Consider the following 19,265-nt stretch of genomic DNA (forward strand, 5'->3'; position numbering starts at 1 on the left):
ACAACGTAGTAATGAATGGATTAACAATAGACACCTATGAACAAGGAGCAATAAAAGAGGCGATGCTGAATTTGTTCAAAGGACATATGGAAATTGAGGTCAAAATAAAAAATGCATACAAGTTGGGAACAAAAACCTGTCTGATTGAACTAGAAGACCAGGAAGACAAAATCAAAGTCATGAAGAATAAGTCCAAGCTAAAAAATTACAAGGAAGAAAAAATATATATCAACAATGACACCACAATGAGAGAAAGAGGAATACAAAAAACTATCCGGATGATCGCACGAGAAGAGAGAGATAAAGGTAATGAGGTAAAAATTGGTACAAATAAACTCTGGGTAAATAATGAAGAATGGAAATGGAATAATAAAGAAGATAAGATAGAAAAATAAAAAAACTAATAAAAAGCGCCAATGGACAAACGATAATAGAACAGGCAATGAACAAGGACACGAGTAGAAATAAAGCAATATGCAACGATCAGGATAGAAATTTAAACTGTAAGAATGATGAGAAATGCTTACAAATACACAGAACAGCTGCAAACAACAAGATCAAAAGTATAGAAACAACTGCAACTGAAAAGACCAAATTACCCGAAGGATGGACAATAGGAACTTGGAACGTAAGAGGTCTCAACGGTAAGGAGACAGAACTTGCAGAAGAATTTGATAAGGCTCGAATAGACATACTAGGTATAACAGAGACAAAAATAAAGGGCAAGAGCACACAGTTTCTGGAAAATGGCCATTTTTTAATCCTCAGCGGAGTATCGCAATTAGAAAGAGCAAGTGAAGGGATTGGTTGTTTAATTAATAAAAACTTGACTAGCAGCATTAAGGATTGGGAATGTATCACCGAAAGGATCCTGAAAATAAGGATGACAACCGATGAGAAGAAGCTACTTAACATATTTGTCATATACGGACCAAATGATACCGAAAGAGCGAAGACCAAGGACATTTTTTGGGAAAAGGCGACAGAGATTATAGACAGCGCAGAAGGGAACACAATAGTAATGGGAGATCTTAATGGTAGAGTAGGCATAAAAGACAACGACTCCTCGGATGTACTAGGGCAATATGGAGAACTAACAAGAAATAATAATGGAGAACGTATTATAGACTTTTGCAGAGAGAATGATCTTTTAATAATGAATTCGTTTTTTCAGCATAAAGATGTGCATAAATTCACCAGAGAAGTTAAAAGCAGAGGAGAAAGATCTATTATTGATTATGTATTGGTGAACAGATCTCTAAGACAATATATTAAAGATGTCAGAGTGCGAAGGGGAGCAGAAATATATAGCGACCATTACTTGGTAGTGTCCCGAACAAGTATAGGAAACGAACAAAAACTAACTCAAAGGAAACTGAAAAAAAGAGACAAAACCCCAAAAAATCTCACAAACGCAGCTATTAAGTCATATAAGCTAACAGATAAGAAAATAGCACAGAAATACAAAAACTATGTAAACAATAGTCTTCAAAAGCATTTAAACCAGAACTATGACTTAGAAGAAACTTGGCAAAAACTTAAAGAAGCACTCCTAGATGGAGGCAAGCAAGTCTGCGGAATGACTATAATTAATAAAAACAAGAAGTGCACAAATTGGTGGAGTAATGAAATAAAAGAAGAGGTCAAATTAAAAAAGTTAGCGTGGAAGAAATACCTAGGGAAGCAGAGCCCAGAAAGCTATCAAAAATATAAACAGCAGAGGGCAAAAGTAAAAGACATGGTTATGGAAGCGAAAAAGAAGAGCTGGGAGGACTTTGGCAATAAAATGGAGAAAGACTACCACACTAATCAAAAATTATTTTACAAAACCCTGAGAAGTCTAAGAGCAGAGAAGGTACAACAAACACCTAAACAAATTAAAAATGAAAATGGCCACATTCTCTGCGAGAACGAAAGAATCATAAACAGATGGAGAGAATATTTTGAAAACCTCTTGACCCAAGAAGACTCCAATAATAAATCAGATAACACCGAAGAAAATGCACTTGAAAACCAAAATCAAACCGAAATAACAACAGATGAAATAAAAGAAATAATATGTAAGCTTAAAAGAGGAAAGGCAGCTGGCTATGATAAGATATCCGCGGAAATGCTAAAAAATATGGGAGAAAATGGAAATGAAATGCTCAGAAAAGTTTGCAATAAAGCATGGAATGAGAGTAAGGTCCCAAAAGACTGGGAAGTGGGGATTATTTTACCCATTTTCAAAAAAGGAGACAGACGAGACTGCAGTAATTATAGAGGTATAACCCTCCTGAGTATTCCTTCCAAAGTCTACGAACGAGTACTAGAGAAAAAATTATTACAAGAAGTGGACCACAAACTGGAACAGTCACAAAGCGGATTCAGGAAGGGAAGAAGCATTCATGACCATATTTTCACACTCAAGCAGCTAATACAAAATACGCGAAATACAAGCACAGAACTACACCAAGCTTTTATAGATCTAGAAAAAGCATTTGACAGAACACCAAGGATAGAAATCGACAAAAGCCTAATGAACAGGGAAGTAGACACTAAACTCAGAAAAGCTATTATGAGCCTATACAAAAACACAAGAAATAGAGTAAGAACAGATAATATGGAATCGGACGAGTTTATAGTTAATGAAGGCTTAAGACAAGGAGGTGTACTAGGCCCCATCTTGTTCAATATTGTTCTAGATGATGTAATGAAGGAAACCAGAGAAGAAACATCGAAAATATATGTTAGAACATAGAAATCTCGAAATGATACAGATAGCAGAATGTGCATTTGCAGATGATCTCGTTGTGTTTGGAAGAGATGAGGCCGCACTACAGAGAAACCTCCAAATATGGAGGGATAAACTTGAAAAACGTAATCTGAGGATTAACGAAAGTAAAACTAAGGTCATGATATGTGGGAAAACAGATAAACGTACAAAAATTAAAATCAATAACGACACCCTAGAACAAGTTGAAACTTTCAAATACCTGGGAGTTCAAATAGAGAGTAGGGGTGCACACGATACTGAGATAAACAACAGAATAGCAAGCGCAGCCCGCATATACCATGCAATTAAGAGCACATTTCTATCGAAAAAAGAAGTATCCCAAAAAGCCAAGATAACAATCTACAACACAGTTTTCGTACCTATCCTAACATTTGGATGTGAAAGCTGGACGCTCACCACCAGACTAAAGAAGAAACTGCAAAGCATGGAAATGAAGTATTTAAGAAGAGTACTAGGTGTGACCAGGATGGACAGGATACGGAATGAGGAAATAAGAGAACGCCTTAAAGTCCAACCAATAGAGAAGAAAATCGAAGCAGCCCAGTTAAGATGGTACGGCCACATGGTTAGGATGGATAAAGGAAGGCCAGTAAAACAAGTTTGGGAAGCGAGAAGAAACCTGAAAAGACCGAGGGGCAGGCCCATGAAGACCTGGGACGATGAAATCGCTGCCATCCTAGACAAAAGAGGAGTCACTAAAGAACAAGCGAAGAAAATGGCAAGAAATAAGAAGGATTGGAGGAAGTTTGTGTACGAAGCATAAAAACAGACTTTATTTTAGACTTTATGCCCAACACCTTAGGGTAGAAGGGTTATCGATTATATATATATATATATATATATATATATATATATATATATATATATATATATATATATATATATATATATATATATATATATGAATAATTTTGGGGAATGCAGTCAATGTGTTTTGGGCTGATTAAAAGAGAAACACTTTGAACTTTTGTCGAGCTTTCGGACAATTTATTTCCTTTATCAAGACAATCTAAAAATACAAATGTTTAAATTTAGATGAAAACTAGAAAAATAACAACTTACTGCTAAATAAGTTGTTATCTTTGTAAACCACGAGCAGTAAGTTGTTATTTTTCTAGTTTTCATCTAAATTTAAACATTTGTATTTTTAGATTGTCTTGATAAAGGAAATAAATTGTCCGAAAGCTCGACAAAAGTTCAAAGTGTTTCTCTTTTAATCAGCCCAAAACACATTGACTGCATTCCCCAAAATTATTCATTTTGTATTATTAACAGTCACTACATATTAATAATTATATATATATATATATATATATATATATATATATATATATATATATATATATATATATATATATATATATATATATATATATATATATATATATATATATATATATATATTCTAATGACTTACCTCGACGTTCACACAAACTAATATTGTAAGTGTAACTTATGTGATGATAACTATTTTTAAAAATCGGATCTGAAGCTTTTGCTACTTGTAAATCACAAACATTTGTAAATATTAAGTCTAAAAACACATTTCTTTCATTTGGAATGTTAATCATCTGGAAAAAATTCAAGTACATACCCATAAATCTCAGCTAAGTACAATGCATGTGAACCTTGAGGACAATTCACCAAGACACCTGATTCATTGTTATCCCATGAAGCTTCCGGAAGGTTGAAGTCTCCGAATATATATGTTTTAATTATGATTATACCTTTGGGATATATCTTCGACTGATAAACAGTGTTGTTCATATATTTGTTCTACGGATTTTGGTGGAATATATACCCCTCCAATTATAAAATTTTCTTTACCAAATGAGCATAAAAGAAAAAGTTGTTCAATAGATTTGTACAAGGGTTTCAGCACAGTTACCTTAATGTAGTCTTTAACAACAATCAAAATACCTCCTCCTCTTGACTTATAACTATTATCACGATCACATCTAAAAGTTCTATATGAAGGTATTTTAATTTCACTATCTAAAATATCCTCGTGTAACCAACTTTCAACAAATATAAAAATGTCATAATCAGAACATAAAATAAAACTAATCAGATCTTGAATTTTTGTATGAAGTCCTCCGACGTTCTGACAATAAACTTGTAATGGGGATGAGATTAGTTTTTTCCTTCTTTCTTGAATGATTCAATTTTTGGTACACCATTTCTGTACTTTATGGCAATGTCTTTTTCGCCTTTATTTTGTCTGTCTTTTAATTCTTTCCAAGCTTTACTGAACATATCCCTTTGCATATTTGTTTGATCACTATTTATTTTGATTGTTGAGTTCTGTAGTCTTTTCTTATTCCTTAAAATGTCCTTAACAACACCATTATTGGAAAAAATAGCTCTAAGTGGACGAGACTTACTACCCGTGTTCTCTCCTACTCGAACAACCTTCACTAAATCCTCCAACGCTTCATCTTTTCCCATTTGTTTCATAATTTCCTCGACTTTTACTTTGTCTTGTTTTATCCTATCTTCAATATTCTCAGAATTCAATTCGGGAACATTAAATAACATAATATTGTTAGATTTTACAATTCTATCATTTATTTCTATGAACATTTCCTCAAATGGCAAACCTGGCGCATTGGAGTTGCATTTCAGTTCATCAATAGTCTTCCTTAGGTCACAAATCTGATTATCCTTTTCGTGTAAGGATTTTTCATTGGCACACTTAAGTTTCTCTACCTCAATCTTTAGATCTTCAACCATAGACTTCAAAATTGGTACTAACAGTAAACCTTGCTCACAATCCTCACAGAAATATTTTGATTTCCTAGTATCTGCTGCCAATTGAAGACATCTTACTTCTGTAGCTGTTATACTGGCACAATTAATATGTATAGCCCTCTTACATCCATCACACTTGAAAGAAGTCTTATCCTCTGCAGCATCTTTCTTGCATAACAAGCATTTGCCCATATTTGAATATTCAACAAAATGTCAAAAATAAACCCTTTAATAAAGATAGTAAGTCACTTCACTGGTATATGGTAATTACTTATCTATCACTATCAATTTGTCCTAATTGCTTCAAGTTTTTGTTTAAAAAAGAAAAACTAAAGGTACAAACTTTGCATTGCAATTATTGCAATTTACAGACAAACAAATTGTTTTTCCAAAAAAGAAAGATGATCTTCAAATTCCTTGTACTAATTCAGCTTATTTGATATAACTTTAATAATTAATTGTTGATATTTACTTGTAAAACAACAGTTTTTTAGGATCAATTGCTAATTACATCCATCGAGGTTGATTTCTAATTTTAAACTGAGAATTTTAAACTGAGTTTTTTTGAGAATACCTCGAAAAATATGCATTTAATCAAAAAAACTGTAGATATCGAAATTGTCTCTTTTAGTAACATAAATCAAATTATTTTCCTATAATATCTTTAAGACCAATATAAACCGAGATACGGCATGTTAAAGGTTAGCTTTTTTCTTCAAATGCATAATTTGAAATATTCAAAGCCAAATAATGGGAAAAATTTGCATTTATTAGACCTTTCAAAAAAAAATAATAAAAAGTTTCTAGCATGAAAATTAAGCGACTTATAATCAAAAAAATGTCGGTACCTGCTTTTCTCTACGAAAAAATCAGTGAAAACAACCCCCTAACTACCTTCCTAATTCAAAATTGGTCTTCACCTTTCTGTAGTTCCTTTTATATTTATATTATCAATACACTCGAGGAGTTTGACCTATTTAAAATGCCTAATTTTGGAAAAATTGGAGTTTAAACAAAAATTGATTTTTTGCAATTTGGTATTTTTTACCTTTTACTTCAAAATATCTCCGAAAATACTGAAGATACGAAAAAAATTAAAAATTACTAAATTGTAGCTTTTTCAATGACTAAATTTACCCTTTGCATAGATTTTCATTACAGTAAACAGTTAGCCAGTTATAGCTGTTTAAACCTCTATTTACCAGCAAACACCCCCTTATTCGAGCCCTTTAAACCCGCCCCAATTAAAAACTAAGAGACCTTACGGAATTTAATTTACACAGTCTTATAACTCTTTAAAAATCCTACAAAATCATTTCTGAAGAAACTTTTTGTCGCCAAAAATGTATAGAATATTTTTCGAGGTATTCTCAAAAAACCCTCTAAAAAAGTCGATTTTTTCGTCGAAAAACTGTTATTTTCAAGCGCGAATAACTCGAAAAATATTAGTTTTACGAAGAAAATGTAAAAAACATTTTTTTCTTAGAAGCACATTTTCCATCGAATTACATGGTTAAAATGTAATAAAAAAATTCCCACCCCCGAGATGGGGTGGCAACCACCCCAAGATTTTAGCGTATGATAGCGGCATGATATATAAAATGATCCTTGGACTATTCCCTACCTTCTGTGAAAATTTCAAGTAAATCCATGCTGGACGAAAAAATTGTGAGGCAAAATGCTTCATTTTCTCAATCGACTATTGGGGCCAACCGACCGGCTCTGTCCCGTCATACAGCTGACCAACTATAATAACTTTTATTTATATTTAATTTAGAATGCAAACAAATGCCATGCTATAACTTTTACTCGACTAAGACACTTTGAGAATAATTCTTACTTTATACGGGACACTAGGTTACAATTAGTTGACTCAGTTATAGATCTGGGTGTTATTCTTGATACTAACTTGAATTTCAACCTACACATTAATAGCATGGTTTCTAAGTCATTAAAGATGCTTGGCTTTGTTAAAAGATGCAGCTATGACTTTACGACTGGTCGTTCTTTAAAATTTCTTTATTGTTCTTTGGTTAGACCACATTTAGATTATGCATCATGTTCAATTCAATTCAATTCAGTTTATTGATGTCAATATACAAAGTATTTACATAAGTCAAAGTCTGTTAAAATGCAACATTGAAATACATTGGCAAGCTAACACTTAATAAGTAAAATCTATAAAATTTTATCACCTAGTCTAAATACTTAACACAAAGTTAGAATATTAGCATAAAAACACAAGAGCACACAGAACATTTAAGAGAGCTGTAGGACTATCACAACAGGGTAGCCCCGAGATATTCCTCCTGAGAATAGTAAGCACCCACCAAAAGAAGTTCCTTGATTTTTATTTTGTATGTATCTAAGGGCAGTTCTCGAATTATTAGGGGTAATTTATTAAAGAAGTGTATAGCCAGACATGATGGGCCATCTCTGCACCTCTCCAACCTACGAAACTTTGGGGCAAGGTTCCCTCTAAAGCGTGTGTTAATATTATGAATCTGTTCATGAGTCTGGAATTTATGCATATTGCATTTTACATATATAAGATTATCATATACAGAGAGAGTCTGTTAAGTGGAATAAATTCAATATCTCAAATACTAATTGTTTTTTTGGAAAATGCTCAGACCCGTCGATTAGTATTTCAAATTGTCCTTTTTGACATTCAATAACAATGTATACAGGGTGTCCCAATTTAGAGATATGACGTCATCGTCGATTTTCTTAAATGGCAACACTGTCATTTTGATAGCTAATTTGATAGGGTTTGTAAAGTTATACATAACTGCAAAATATCAAATTTTTATTCTCTACCATTTACAAGATAATAGAAAATAACAAAGTTATATCTGTAATTTGGAATATATTCAATAATTAAAATACTAACTGTTTTTTTGAAAAATGCTCAGACCCGTCGATTAGTATATCAAATTGTCCTTTTTGACATATAATAATAATGTATACAGGGTGTCCCAATTTAGAGATATGACGTCATCGTTGATTTTCTTAAATGGCAACACTGTCATTTTGATAGCTATTTTGATAGGGTGTGTAAAGTTATACACAACTGCAAAATTTCAAATTTGTATTCTCTACCATTTAGATGATAATAAAAAATAACAAAGTTATGAAAAAGAAGTAATCAACTAATAATTGAATTTAATTATTTCAATAAATTAAGCAAAAACTCATAATGTTGCCCTCAATTATTGTCAAATTGTCAATGGGCAACGTTATGAGCATTTGCTTAATTGAAATAAATAAATTCAATTATTATTTGATTACTTCTTGTTCTTCATAACTTTGTTATTTTTTATTATCTTGTAAATGGTAGGGAATAAAATTTTGAAATTTTTCAGATGTGTATAACTTTACACACGCTATCAAAATAGCTATCAAAATGATAGTGTTGCCATTTAAGAAAATCAACGATGACGTCATATCTCTAAATTGGGATACCCTGTATACATTATTATTATATGTCAAAAATGACAATTTGATATACTAATCGACGGGTCTGAGCATTTTTCAAAAAAACAGTTAGTATTTTAATTATTGAATATATTCCAAATTACAGATATAACTTTGTTATTTTCTATTATCTTGTAAATGGTAGAGAATAAAAATTTGATATTTTGCAGTTATGTATAACTTTACAAACCCTATCAAATTAGCTATCAAAATGACAGTGTTGCCATTTAAGAAAATCGACGATGACGTCATATCTCTAAATTGGGACACCCTGTATACATTTTTATTGAATGTCAAAAAGGACAATTTGAAATACTTATCGACGGGTCTGAGCATTTTCCAAAAAAACAATTAGTATTTGAGATATTGAATTTATTCCACTTTACAGACTCTCTCTGTATATACTGGCAAGGTAATGTTAATATTTTCCAATCTATAAAAACTTGTCTGCAATCGGCTCTATATGGCAAGCCTGCGACAATGCGAATGGCCCTTCTCTGCAGTCTGAATACATCCTTCGCTCCTGCACTATGGCCCCATGCGAGAATAGCATAGGAGATATGTGAGTGACACAAAGAAAAATATGCCTGCTTTAGTATGGAAGCGGAAACACAGGATGAAAGTCCACGAAGCAAAAATGTATTTGATGATAGCTTTGCCACCAAAGAGGTGGTATGAGCATCCCATATCAGACAAGGGTCCAGCAAAACACCAAGAAATTTAGCACAGGATGCATTGTCCAGTTCATCAGGAATATTTCTAGTTGAAAAAAGTAAGGACTGTGTTTTGGTTGTATTGAGAAACAGCCCATTAGAATGGAACCATTGTTCTGCCTCCGACACTGAACCCCACGAATTTCCCACTGCTGTTACCAAATCCTTACTGCAGGATGAGATTGTTGTGTCATCTGCAAAGAGAGTGAAATGCGCAGTTTGACATGAAAGTGGTAAATCATTGATGTATATCAAGAATAATAAGGGACCCAACACAGAGCCCTGAGGAACTCCTATGCGCAAGCATCCTCTCTCCGATTCAACACCTGCAAATCTCACCCTCTGGCAGCGGTCCGTCAAATAATTAATGTGTTTGGTCACCTCAATATAACTGTCATATTAATAAAATCGAACAAGTTCAGCGTAAATTCTTACGTTATTATGCTTATAAGATGCATCTCACTGGTCAAAGTTATGAGTCTTTACTGCAAATTATTCGACTTGACTCATTACAGAGTCGTCGTCAACATAAAGATCTTTGCTTCTTATATAACTTAATTCATGGTCATAAATTCTGTATCCTACTTTTAAATAAAATTGGTCTACATGTACCTTCAAGAACCACCCGTTCTGTGACCACCTTCCACGAGGTCATTAACCGCACAAATTATGGTTCAAGTTACTATCTCTCTAAAACTATTAAATTAGCAAACACATTATCTCCGCAAATTGATTTCTTTGTGAACGACTTTACTGCGTTTTCCACACAATTACATTTATACTTAACTTAATGTTCTAATTTCAAGACTGATTTGTCAACTACTGTTATTGTCTTTGTTCTAGGATAAGTTGTATTTGTCAATTTCAAAATGTTCTAGCTCTCAATTGTTAAATGAGAGCAAGTAATTTTATTCTTTATTATTGTTTGTTATGTATTTACCAATTTTGTACCTACTAGATCTTATTTTTCTAATTTGTGTGACATTTTAATTTAATTGTATCATGTACTAATGGACTTCGGTCCGTAAATAAATAATAAATAAATAGAATGTATGTACTGATTTTCAGCCTTAGTAAATGGAAATAATTAACTTCGTAGGAAAGCAACTTTGATACCCTCTCAGTAACCCCTGTTCTACGTTTCGCTTGACCGACCGCAGTATGTTTCTATACACACTCACAGTAATCAACTGTGAAAAATCTAGCTTTAGTAAATTCAAATAGATTTTTCAGCCCTGCCTCTCCGTCTATTATACGACATATGACAGAAGCTTGAAACAAATGACTGTGAATGAAAAGCCCTATTAGAGGAAGAAGGAAGAAAAGGAATATTTTTAATAGTCGGTAAGATCATAATTTCTTCATTGGTACAGTAAAACCTCGATATAACGGACTAATTGGGGGAACGGGGTGTCCGTTAAAGCTGAAAGTTCGTTATATAAAAATAGGTTTAAAATAAATCAGACTATTTAGAAATGTGTCCTCATTATGCTATAATAAAAAGTTTATTGAAATTCTTTGTAAAATATAGCGTTTGGGATCCACGGGGACCCCGTTGTTATGCAATGTATCTTGGTATGGGCAGGGTTAAGTATGTATAATATTAACAGCACGTTTTTAATTTTTTTACATTGACCAGATTTTTGGTCCGTTATATCCGAAGTCCATTAACTAGAGGTCCGTTATATCGAGGTTTTACTGTATTTGGTATTTTTATTCATTAGTATTCATTGATCTTAAGAAAGCATAGGATAGAGATCCTCAAGAGATTCTGTGGTGGGCACTCAATAAGAAAGGAGTGAATATGTAAAGATTGTGAGAGATATGTATGAGGGAGTAACGACTAGTGTTAGGACAGGTGTGGGAAAGACTGATAAATTTCATGTGAAAGTATGATTGTACCAAGGCTTGGTGCTTAGTCCTTATTTATTCTCATTAGTTTTGGACCAGATAACAGCGAAACTACAGGGTAACATTCCGTGGTGCTTAATGTATGCTGAGGATGTAGTGTTAATAGGAAATTATGTAGTGTTAGTAGGGAAAGTGAAAGAGCCAGAACAAAAACTGGAACAGTGGATACAAGCTCTGGAGTCTGGAGGAAAAAGGTTTAAAACTTAGTAGGACAACAACAGAGTATTTGGAATGTTAATTCAAAGATGGAGTTTCTACAAATAAAATGGTGTCTTTGGATGGTGAAATGATTGTGAAAAGCAATAGTTTTAAGTACCTAGGATCGGTATTGCAAAGTAATGGAGAAGCAAAGAAATGGAAGGAAGCCAGTGGTGTGTTGCGTGACAGAAAAATTCCAATGAAGAAAATTCTATAAAACAGCCATAAGACCGGCTATGATGTACTGAACTAAATGTTGGGGAGTGAAAAAGAAAGAGGAACAACAAATGCATGTGGCGGAAATGAGAATGTTTAGATGGATGAGTGGTGTGGCGTGGCACCAATTGATGCAAAAATGAGAGAGAGCATAGGTTATGATGGTTTGGTCATGTTCAACATTGAGACGTTAATCACCCAATACGAAGAATTGCTGAAGTGCAGATTCCTGGAAGGAGTAGGAGAGGAAGACCAAAGAAGACCTGGGAGGAGACGATAAGTCAGGACATGTTGGTAAAGGGGATTAATATTGATATGACCCAAGATAGAATTGTGTGGAGAAATGCAGATAGGAAAGCCGACTTCGCATAGGGATAAGGCAAAGCGAATCATAGGAGCTTAAATGTATGCATAAGTAACAAGTAACTAATCTTTATTTACTTACCATCATCTTGTTCTATTTTAGCTTTTATATCGCATTTCTTAACGTCTAAATCATCAAATGTATCATTATTTGTATTAGTACTAGTAATTTCCCTGGTAGCATCATCCTTAAATTCGGTTTTAAAGGTATCCTCGTTGGTATCCAGTAGAACTTCATTATCTATTATTTCTATTTCTCTTTTGCAAGTTGTCTCAGCTACCTCTTGTTTTACTTCAGTTTGATTAAACATGATTTTATGATTCACTTGGTTACACCACAGCCACCTATGTTTCACATTCACTTATTTATAAAATATTAAGCAGAGGCAGGCGCAGGCAGACTTAAACCACAGCATAATAACCGAAACCAGCAAGGACACTCCCTGATGCCGCCTTTGAAGTTGAAAAGTACAGGGTCGCCATTTTTCGCGTAGTACATCCAGTGGTGATGTGATGTGTTGGTTCATCAGTGTTGCCGATGTCACCAACTTTATTACCTGTAAGAGATTATTTTTGAATAATTTCTGGAATTTATGCAAAAGATTAACAATACAATCGCCATTCATCGTCAATATTTTGTGTTATGTCCCAATTATTGACATAATTCCCACAGGCATACGTATAAAATTATGTTAAAAAATATGAATGTCATAAAAGTTAAGTAAATCTGATAATTATGTACAAATCGGCAACACTGTCGATTTTCTACATTGTCTGGTACTACGCACAAAATGGCCGACGATCTGCGCAGTAATAGTGCGCGAACTTTTCCCGCCTACTAGTGTGTCACTGCTGTAGCGTTTTCTATGCTGTGCTTAAACTTAAATATGACTTAAATGTAATTTTTTGGTTATATCCATTGGTAGACACTTAGACAAGGAAAAAACTAAGGGTAGACAGACTTGGATCTACAGACCGAGCGCCTCTCGTAAATTGCACGGCTTCGCGCAATCGTACTTGAGACTATAGGGCTTTTCATTCACAGTCATTTGTTTCGAGCTTCTGTCATATGTTGTATAATCTGTGTATAATATTAATATACACGGATTGTACGACATATGACAAAAGCTCGAAACAAATGACAATCGATGAAAAGCCCTATTGACTATTTATAAAATATTAGTATCGTTCGCGGTAACGATTCCGTACTTGTCCAGGACAACTTCGCATGCGCACTTTAAAAAAGAGCGTTCTCTTTTTTAAAGTGCGCATGCGATTTTTAAAGTGCGCATGCGAAGTTGTCCTGGACAAGTACGGAATCGTTACCGCGAACGATACTATTAAACATAACAGATGCAGACTTACATGTTACATGTAATTTTTTTGGTTAGGTTATATCAACATCAACATGACAACACTAAATCAGGAGCGCCTAAAAGGAGGACTTCGCAGATCGTGCCGTGACGTCACACGTAACAGATGAGGAGTGACGTCAAACGTAAGTGCGGCTAAAGATACAGTGCGGCTCCCTAATTTGCGCATGCGTCAAAATATTTACAACGTTGTCATGTTGTTTACACATTGACATCGCCGGGTAATTCAAAATGCTAGCTCGTGGCAAGGAATCTTTTATTTTGACAAATGACCTAATATTTTTGTAATGTAAATGTAAATATAAAAATAACCTATAAAAATAAAATTCTATTTTGTTTTACCTGTACCTGAAAATATATAAGATCATTGAAAAGAGTAAAACGTTGAATTTAATTATTTTGTCAGATAAAGAACAACATAACCATCATACAATATGGAAGTGCTATTTTAGGTTTAAAAGTTTTAAATACTTTTTCATATTATGATGGGTACTTATATAAAATGGAGAATTATGGACAAATGACACCATTGCAGAATCTTCAGACAGTAGTTAAAGTGCTGTATAATCAATCACAAATTGCCTCAAGAATTGTTATTGAAAGAATATTTGGTATTTTATGAAGAAAAGATTCCTCATATTAATATGTGAAATGAGATGCAAGTTACCTTTTTTTTGAAGAATAATATCGGCTTGTATACTTTTACATAATATTGCAGTTGTTAAAAGAGAAAACATTGAAATACTGGAAAAGGAGGATGCTGTTTGTTAAAAATCAAACAAGCTGTGGCAGTACCTACATTTTCAACCAGGAGCAAATTTAGTGCAACTAAATTTTGTGTGTGTTTGTTTTAAAAGATTATTCTCCATTTAACTCAAGCCTAAATGGTTCCCACATAACAATTTCATGTTCTTGGTAGATTCGATATTCAATATTCGATAAGTTTATTCCAAGAATAAACTTTTACGAATATTCTAAGTAACTATGTACATGAATGTGCTCAGTATATTTGGTCCGAGGATATTCTTTGAAGTATATGCAAAAAACATGAAATTTAGAATGTTTTTATAGTATATGCTATGCTTATACTACACACATACTAAAAAGAATATATTCCGACGAATGTTGGTAGTATAATATGCTTCGAACATGATGGAAAGATCATTGTAATGTAGTATAATGTTGATAATTTTATTTTTATTGGACTGCAGTTTGTTAATAAATTTATAAATAAATAGGTATATATTATATTGGTGACTGATTTAAGTATTTGATTATTATTAGCAGTTCATTAATAAATTTATAAATACATACATGATATTGGTGTTTGATTTTGAGTATCCTTTAATATTTATTTTATATCTAATTCTGTTAAAAGGACTTCCACAACTAGCAAAAATGTATGAACAAAGAAGTTACAGTAGAGCGTCGATTATCCGAACTAATTGGGGGACATGGGCGTTCGGAAAACCGATTTGTTCGGATAATCCAACTATATTGAGATTGTCATACATATTTATCCACAAGTGAATGAAAACCATATTTATATAATTATATTTGTTTATACCTTGATACTGACAAATAGCAATTAAACAATAAAGTGCAGTCTTTGCAACAACATATTTTTGGATACAAAATTGAAGATATTTTAAGCGTTAATTACTAACGCTTGCTCAGTACTCGAGTGCGGGGCGCAGGAGTCGGGAGTTCAGATAACCAGTCGTTCGGTTGATCGACGTTCGGATAATCAACGCTCCACTGTATTTTAAAGGACAAAAATAATAATAGAAAAATTAGCATTATGGTGTTTTTTTATTAATTTTTTTGACAGTGTGTAAACAAATGCTGATGACACGAAAATGAAAGTGTAATACATACTTTTGGTTGAAAACTTTATAGATTATGGGCCGGTACTTTATGTCCCGGTTAAACCTCGGTTAGCTAATCGGGAAAGAAAAGTACCTCATTGGGCCTCTTGCGTTGTAATATCATGTATAATCATAATATCATCATCATTGGCTCCACAACCCATGGTAAGTCTTGTCAGGGCCGGACTGGCTCCTAAAAAAGGCGCCAACCCAAATTCTAAAAAAGGCGCCAACCCAATCTCTAAACAAAGGCGCCAGACCCCCTTCTAAGCTTTTGCATCAAACTTTTTTGAAATCCTAGTGCATTAGGCCTGGATCCCGCGTACCAAAAAAGTTGTATAATAGCAAGCTGAAAATTTGTTAATAGGTTAACGATGTCTAGTCGGATAAACTTGGATGTATGGGAACACTGGAATATGTGAAGTTTTAATTGTGGTAACAGGTTAAACATTTGAAACGTCAGACTACGAAAACTGTCACATGTATTTTGTCGGACAGAACTTCCAATTTATTTTTTACTCACTCATTAAACTCTCATGGAAAAATCAGACTGGTACCAACTGAGCATTTTAATAAGTCAGACACGTAGAACATGTTAAATGACAGAAATTATGTTGGTGATAAATAGCAGTCTGATTTTTGCATAAGAGTTGAATGAAAGGGAAACAAATTAATTGGAAGTTCTGTCCGACAAAATACATGGGACGTTTTCGTAGTCTGACGTTCCAAATTTTTAACCTGTTGTACAATTAAAACTTCCCTGTTCCAGTGTTTCCAAACACAAGTACATCAAAGTTTGTCCGATTAGACACTGTTAACTTATTAACAAATTTTCAGCTTGTTATTATACAACTTTTTTTGGTACGCAAGATCCAGGCCTACATGTAAAGTAAATTAATATTACTTGTGAATTTTTTTAAGTTTAATATTAATTTAAAACAATAAAGTAATTTACCATTTTTCAACTGCTTCTACAGAAGAATCTACTGGTTCAAAAACATTGATCAACAATCATGATCATTGGTGTTCAACAGAAGGTACTTTTAAAATTATTTCGAATTCTTAGAGCGCTCTAAAATAGCAGAGTAAACCTCGATAAAAAAGCCGCAATCACACTGTTTCAGGTGATCCGTAAATGAGCAGTGAATGGCCTAATGTCAGTCGCTCGCAAACGGAGCCCTCGGAGAACTGGCGAAAGTTCTTTGTAATTCAAGCCTTAGCGTGGGCAAGGGCTCACTGCCTCACCGGACAGTATAATTCTCTCCTAATCGCGGGAACTATATGGATAAGTATTTAATCACTTAGGAAAAAATAAAACAAAACGAAGTGAGAATGGAGCGTGTCACCGGTGGTGGTGCAGGTTTAACAAGATATGAATGAGATGATAAGGTGTTCATTCTAGTAAAGGGAACAAAGGGAAAATTCTAAGCGAAGAGGGAAAGAGGAAGAAAGAGACTATGATCTTCGGAAGAATGGGATCTGTTCGAAGATCTCCGGTCAGTGGTAGGGACCTGACCAAGACGGATCTCCCAGGGGAGACAACCTTGCAAAGGAGCTCCTCACTAATGGTAAGAACAATGGATAAACTTACCAGAGTTTCAAATAATTTAGTGAAACTAATGTCCGACCATACAAACACGAAGGTCGAGATCAAGAATGAGGTAAAAAACTTAAAGATAGTCACCAAAGACATGAAGAGCAATCTCAGACAAGTCGCCCTCGGCAGCATTGAGAAACGAAATAGAATAGTAGAGCACACCGGTGAGGAAGGAACGACTAAGGAAACTTAGTGAAGAAGAGATAAAAATGATCGCAACGGTTCTGAACTCAGGAGAAAGAGGCTTTAAAAAATAAAGGACATCATAAAGATGGGAAGAAGCTCACTATAGGGTCGCCAAACCGGGAAGATAGGATAAACCTACATGCGACTTAGTAGTGGTCATGGAATCAGTGAGGGGGAAAGGTTTCACGACCTGACAAGGAAAAACAGGAACTGGGAGTATGTGCAGGAGGTACATACAGACCAGGAAAGGTGGAGTACTTCCAACTTAGTACTATAAGCACGATGACAAGGGCGGGTCAGAAGGAAGAGAACCGGGAAAACCGTCAGAATATTTTCATGGTCCCTGTAGAGAAAAGGGTGACGGAAATCGACGGGGACAAGAGACTACTGGCAATTATTTCTAAATTGAGAAAGACATGGAGATACTGGGGACCAGAGAGGCGTCCCTAAGAGTAGTGGGGGCTACAAAGGTAGGAAATTCAGGAAGCTCCTGGAAGTTACATTTATGGGTATGGACTTTCACCTCGCGCAGGTGGAGTATGAATGCGGGGAAAGTAGGATGTAGACGCAGAAGGTGATCATGAAGGAAGGTAGAAAATCCCATGCCGAATTGCTCAAGCAAATCAAGGGTAGCCTAGACACAAAGAAGGAGGCGATTAGCATCACAAGCGCTAAGAATACTACGGACGGGACTTCACCCTCAAAGTGGCAGGGAAAGAACAGGCCAAGCGCCCGAAGAAGAATATCGTTGCCCGCACGGAGGAAGGAAAAATAGAGAAGGGAACACAAACGTCATGGTCGGACTGACACACATCACAGCCAAGAAGCCTCTGGAAAGAAAACATATACCAATTGACTGGAACTCGTGCAAGATTCTAGAGAGACTGCATGCCCAGCGCTGCTTTAGATGCCTGCAGTTCGGGCATAGTAAAACCGACTGCAAGGGAGAAAACATGACGGACTCCTACTACAGATGTGGCAAAGGGGGCACCAGGCACGATAGTGTAGTAGTAAGGCGACTTTTTGCCTCACTTGTAAAGAATCCGGTCACAGAGCCGACAGCTTACAGTGCCCGCAGTATAAAAAACTCATCCTCGAAAAGCGGGGGCTTAAGAGACACCTGGCCACAAGGGATGAGGAAAGGGTGGATGAAAGCACCTAGGACCAGAACTTAGACAGCCTATAGGTATGTTAGAGAGATAAGAACCATCTAATTCGAAGTTCCTTTAAATAAATATGGGAAGGGCGAGGGCCGCTCACGACGTTGCAGAGGTACTCACACGAAGGGAATGTTATCACATTTAGTCTCTCAACAAAGAATCATTAAAGCTAAGAGATCTAACGTGACCATATACGTGATGAACCGAGGAGTTGGCATCACCAGACACTTTGTTAAGAATCGGTATGTTGAAGTACAAGTTTGATACCTGATGGTGTGCAATTGCTATGTTTCACCAAATGTCTCGCTTTGAGTATATGAAGAGTATATTGACTCGATTATCAAGAGGCTGGGACGGAGAGTGTACCGGTCTCCGGTTACCGATGGTAAAACCCATCGTCTATTTGTTGACTTCAAAGCCGCGTACGACAATGCTAAGAGAACAGTACTATACCAATCAATACATGAGTTTGTTACACCAGAATAACTCGAATGACCAACTCCGACCAACTAGAATGACAATGTCTGACTTAAAAGAGTGCGTAAGTATAGAGAAATATAATTCTAGAACTTTTGAAATAAAGGATGGACAAGGGGATGCGTCGGTAACCTGAATGTGAACGATCGTCCATGGAACCAAAGAGTTCAAGATGGGAGAGGGAAATACCTATGATAAT

General features: G+C 34.8%; 1 protein-coding gene across 5 annotated transcripts in view; it reads right to left on the reverse strand.

The window, feature by feature from the left end:
* Positions 1 to 19,265, reverse strand: part of LOC114339762 (gastrula zinc finger protein XlCGF57.1-like) — a 108,019-nt gene that overhangs the window by 77,060 nt on the left and 11,694 nt on the right. For 4 of the 5 annotated variants that reach the window (XR_007700927.1, XM_050662193.1, XM_050662194.1 and 1 more), the window contains exon 1: positions 12,488 to 13,251. Coding sequence is in view for 4 of the 5 variants with exons in the window: in XM_050662193.1 (XP_050518150.1) it covers positions 12,488 to 12,716 (229 nt within the window). In the remaining variant the exon portion in view is untranslated. Of the gene's footprint in view, positions 1 to 12,487; positions 13,252 to 19,265 lie in introns of those variants that run through there. The other variant, XM_050662192.1, reaches the window with a different exon arrangement.

The sequence above is a fragment of the Diabrotica virgifera genome, chromosome 9, assembly GCF_917563875.1.
Source record: "Diabrotica virgifera virgifera chromosome 9, PGI_DIABVI_V3a".
Lineage (NCBI taxonomy): Eukaryota > Metazoa > Arthropoda > Insecta > Coleoptera > Chrysomelidae > Diabrotica > Diabrotica virgifera.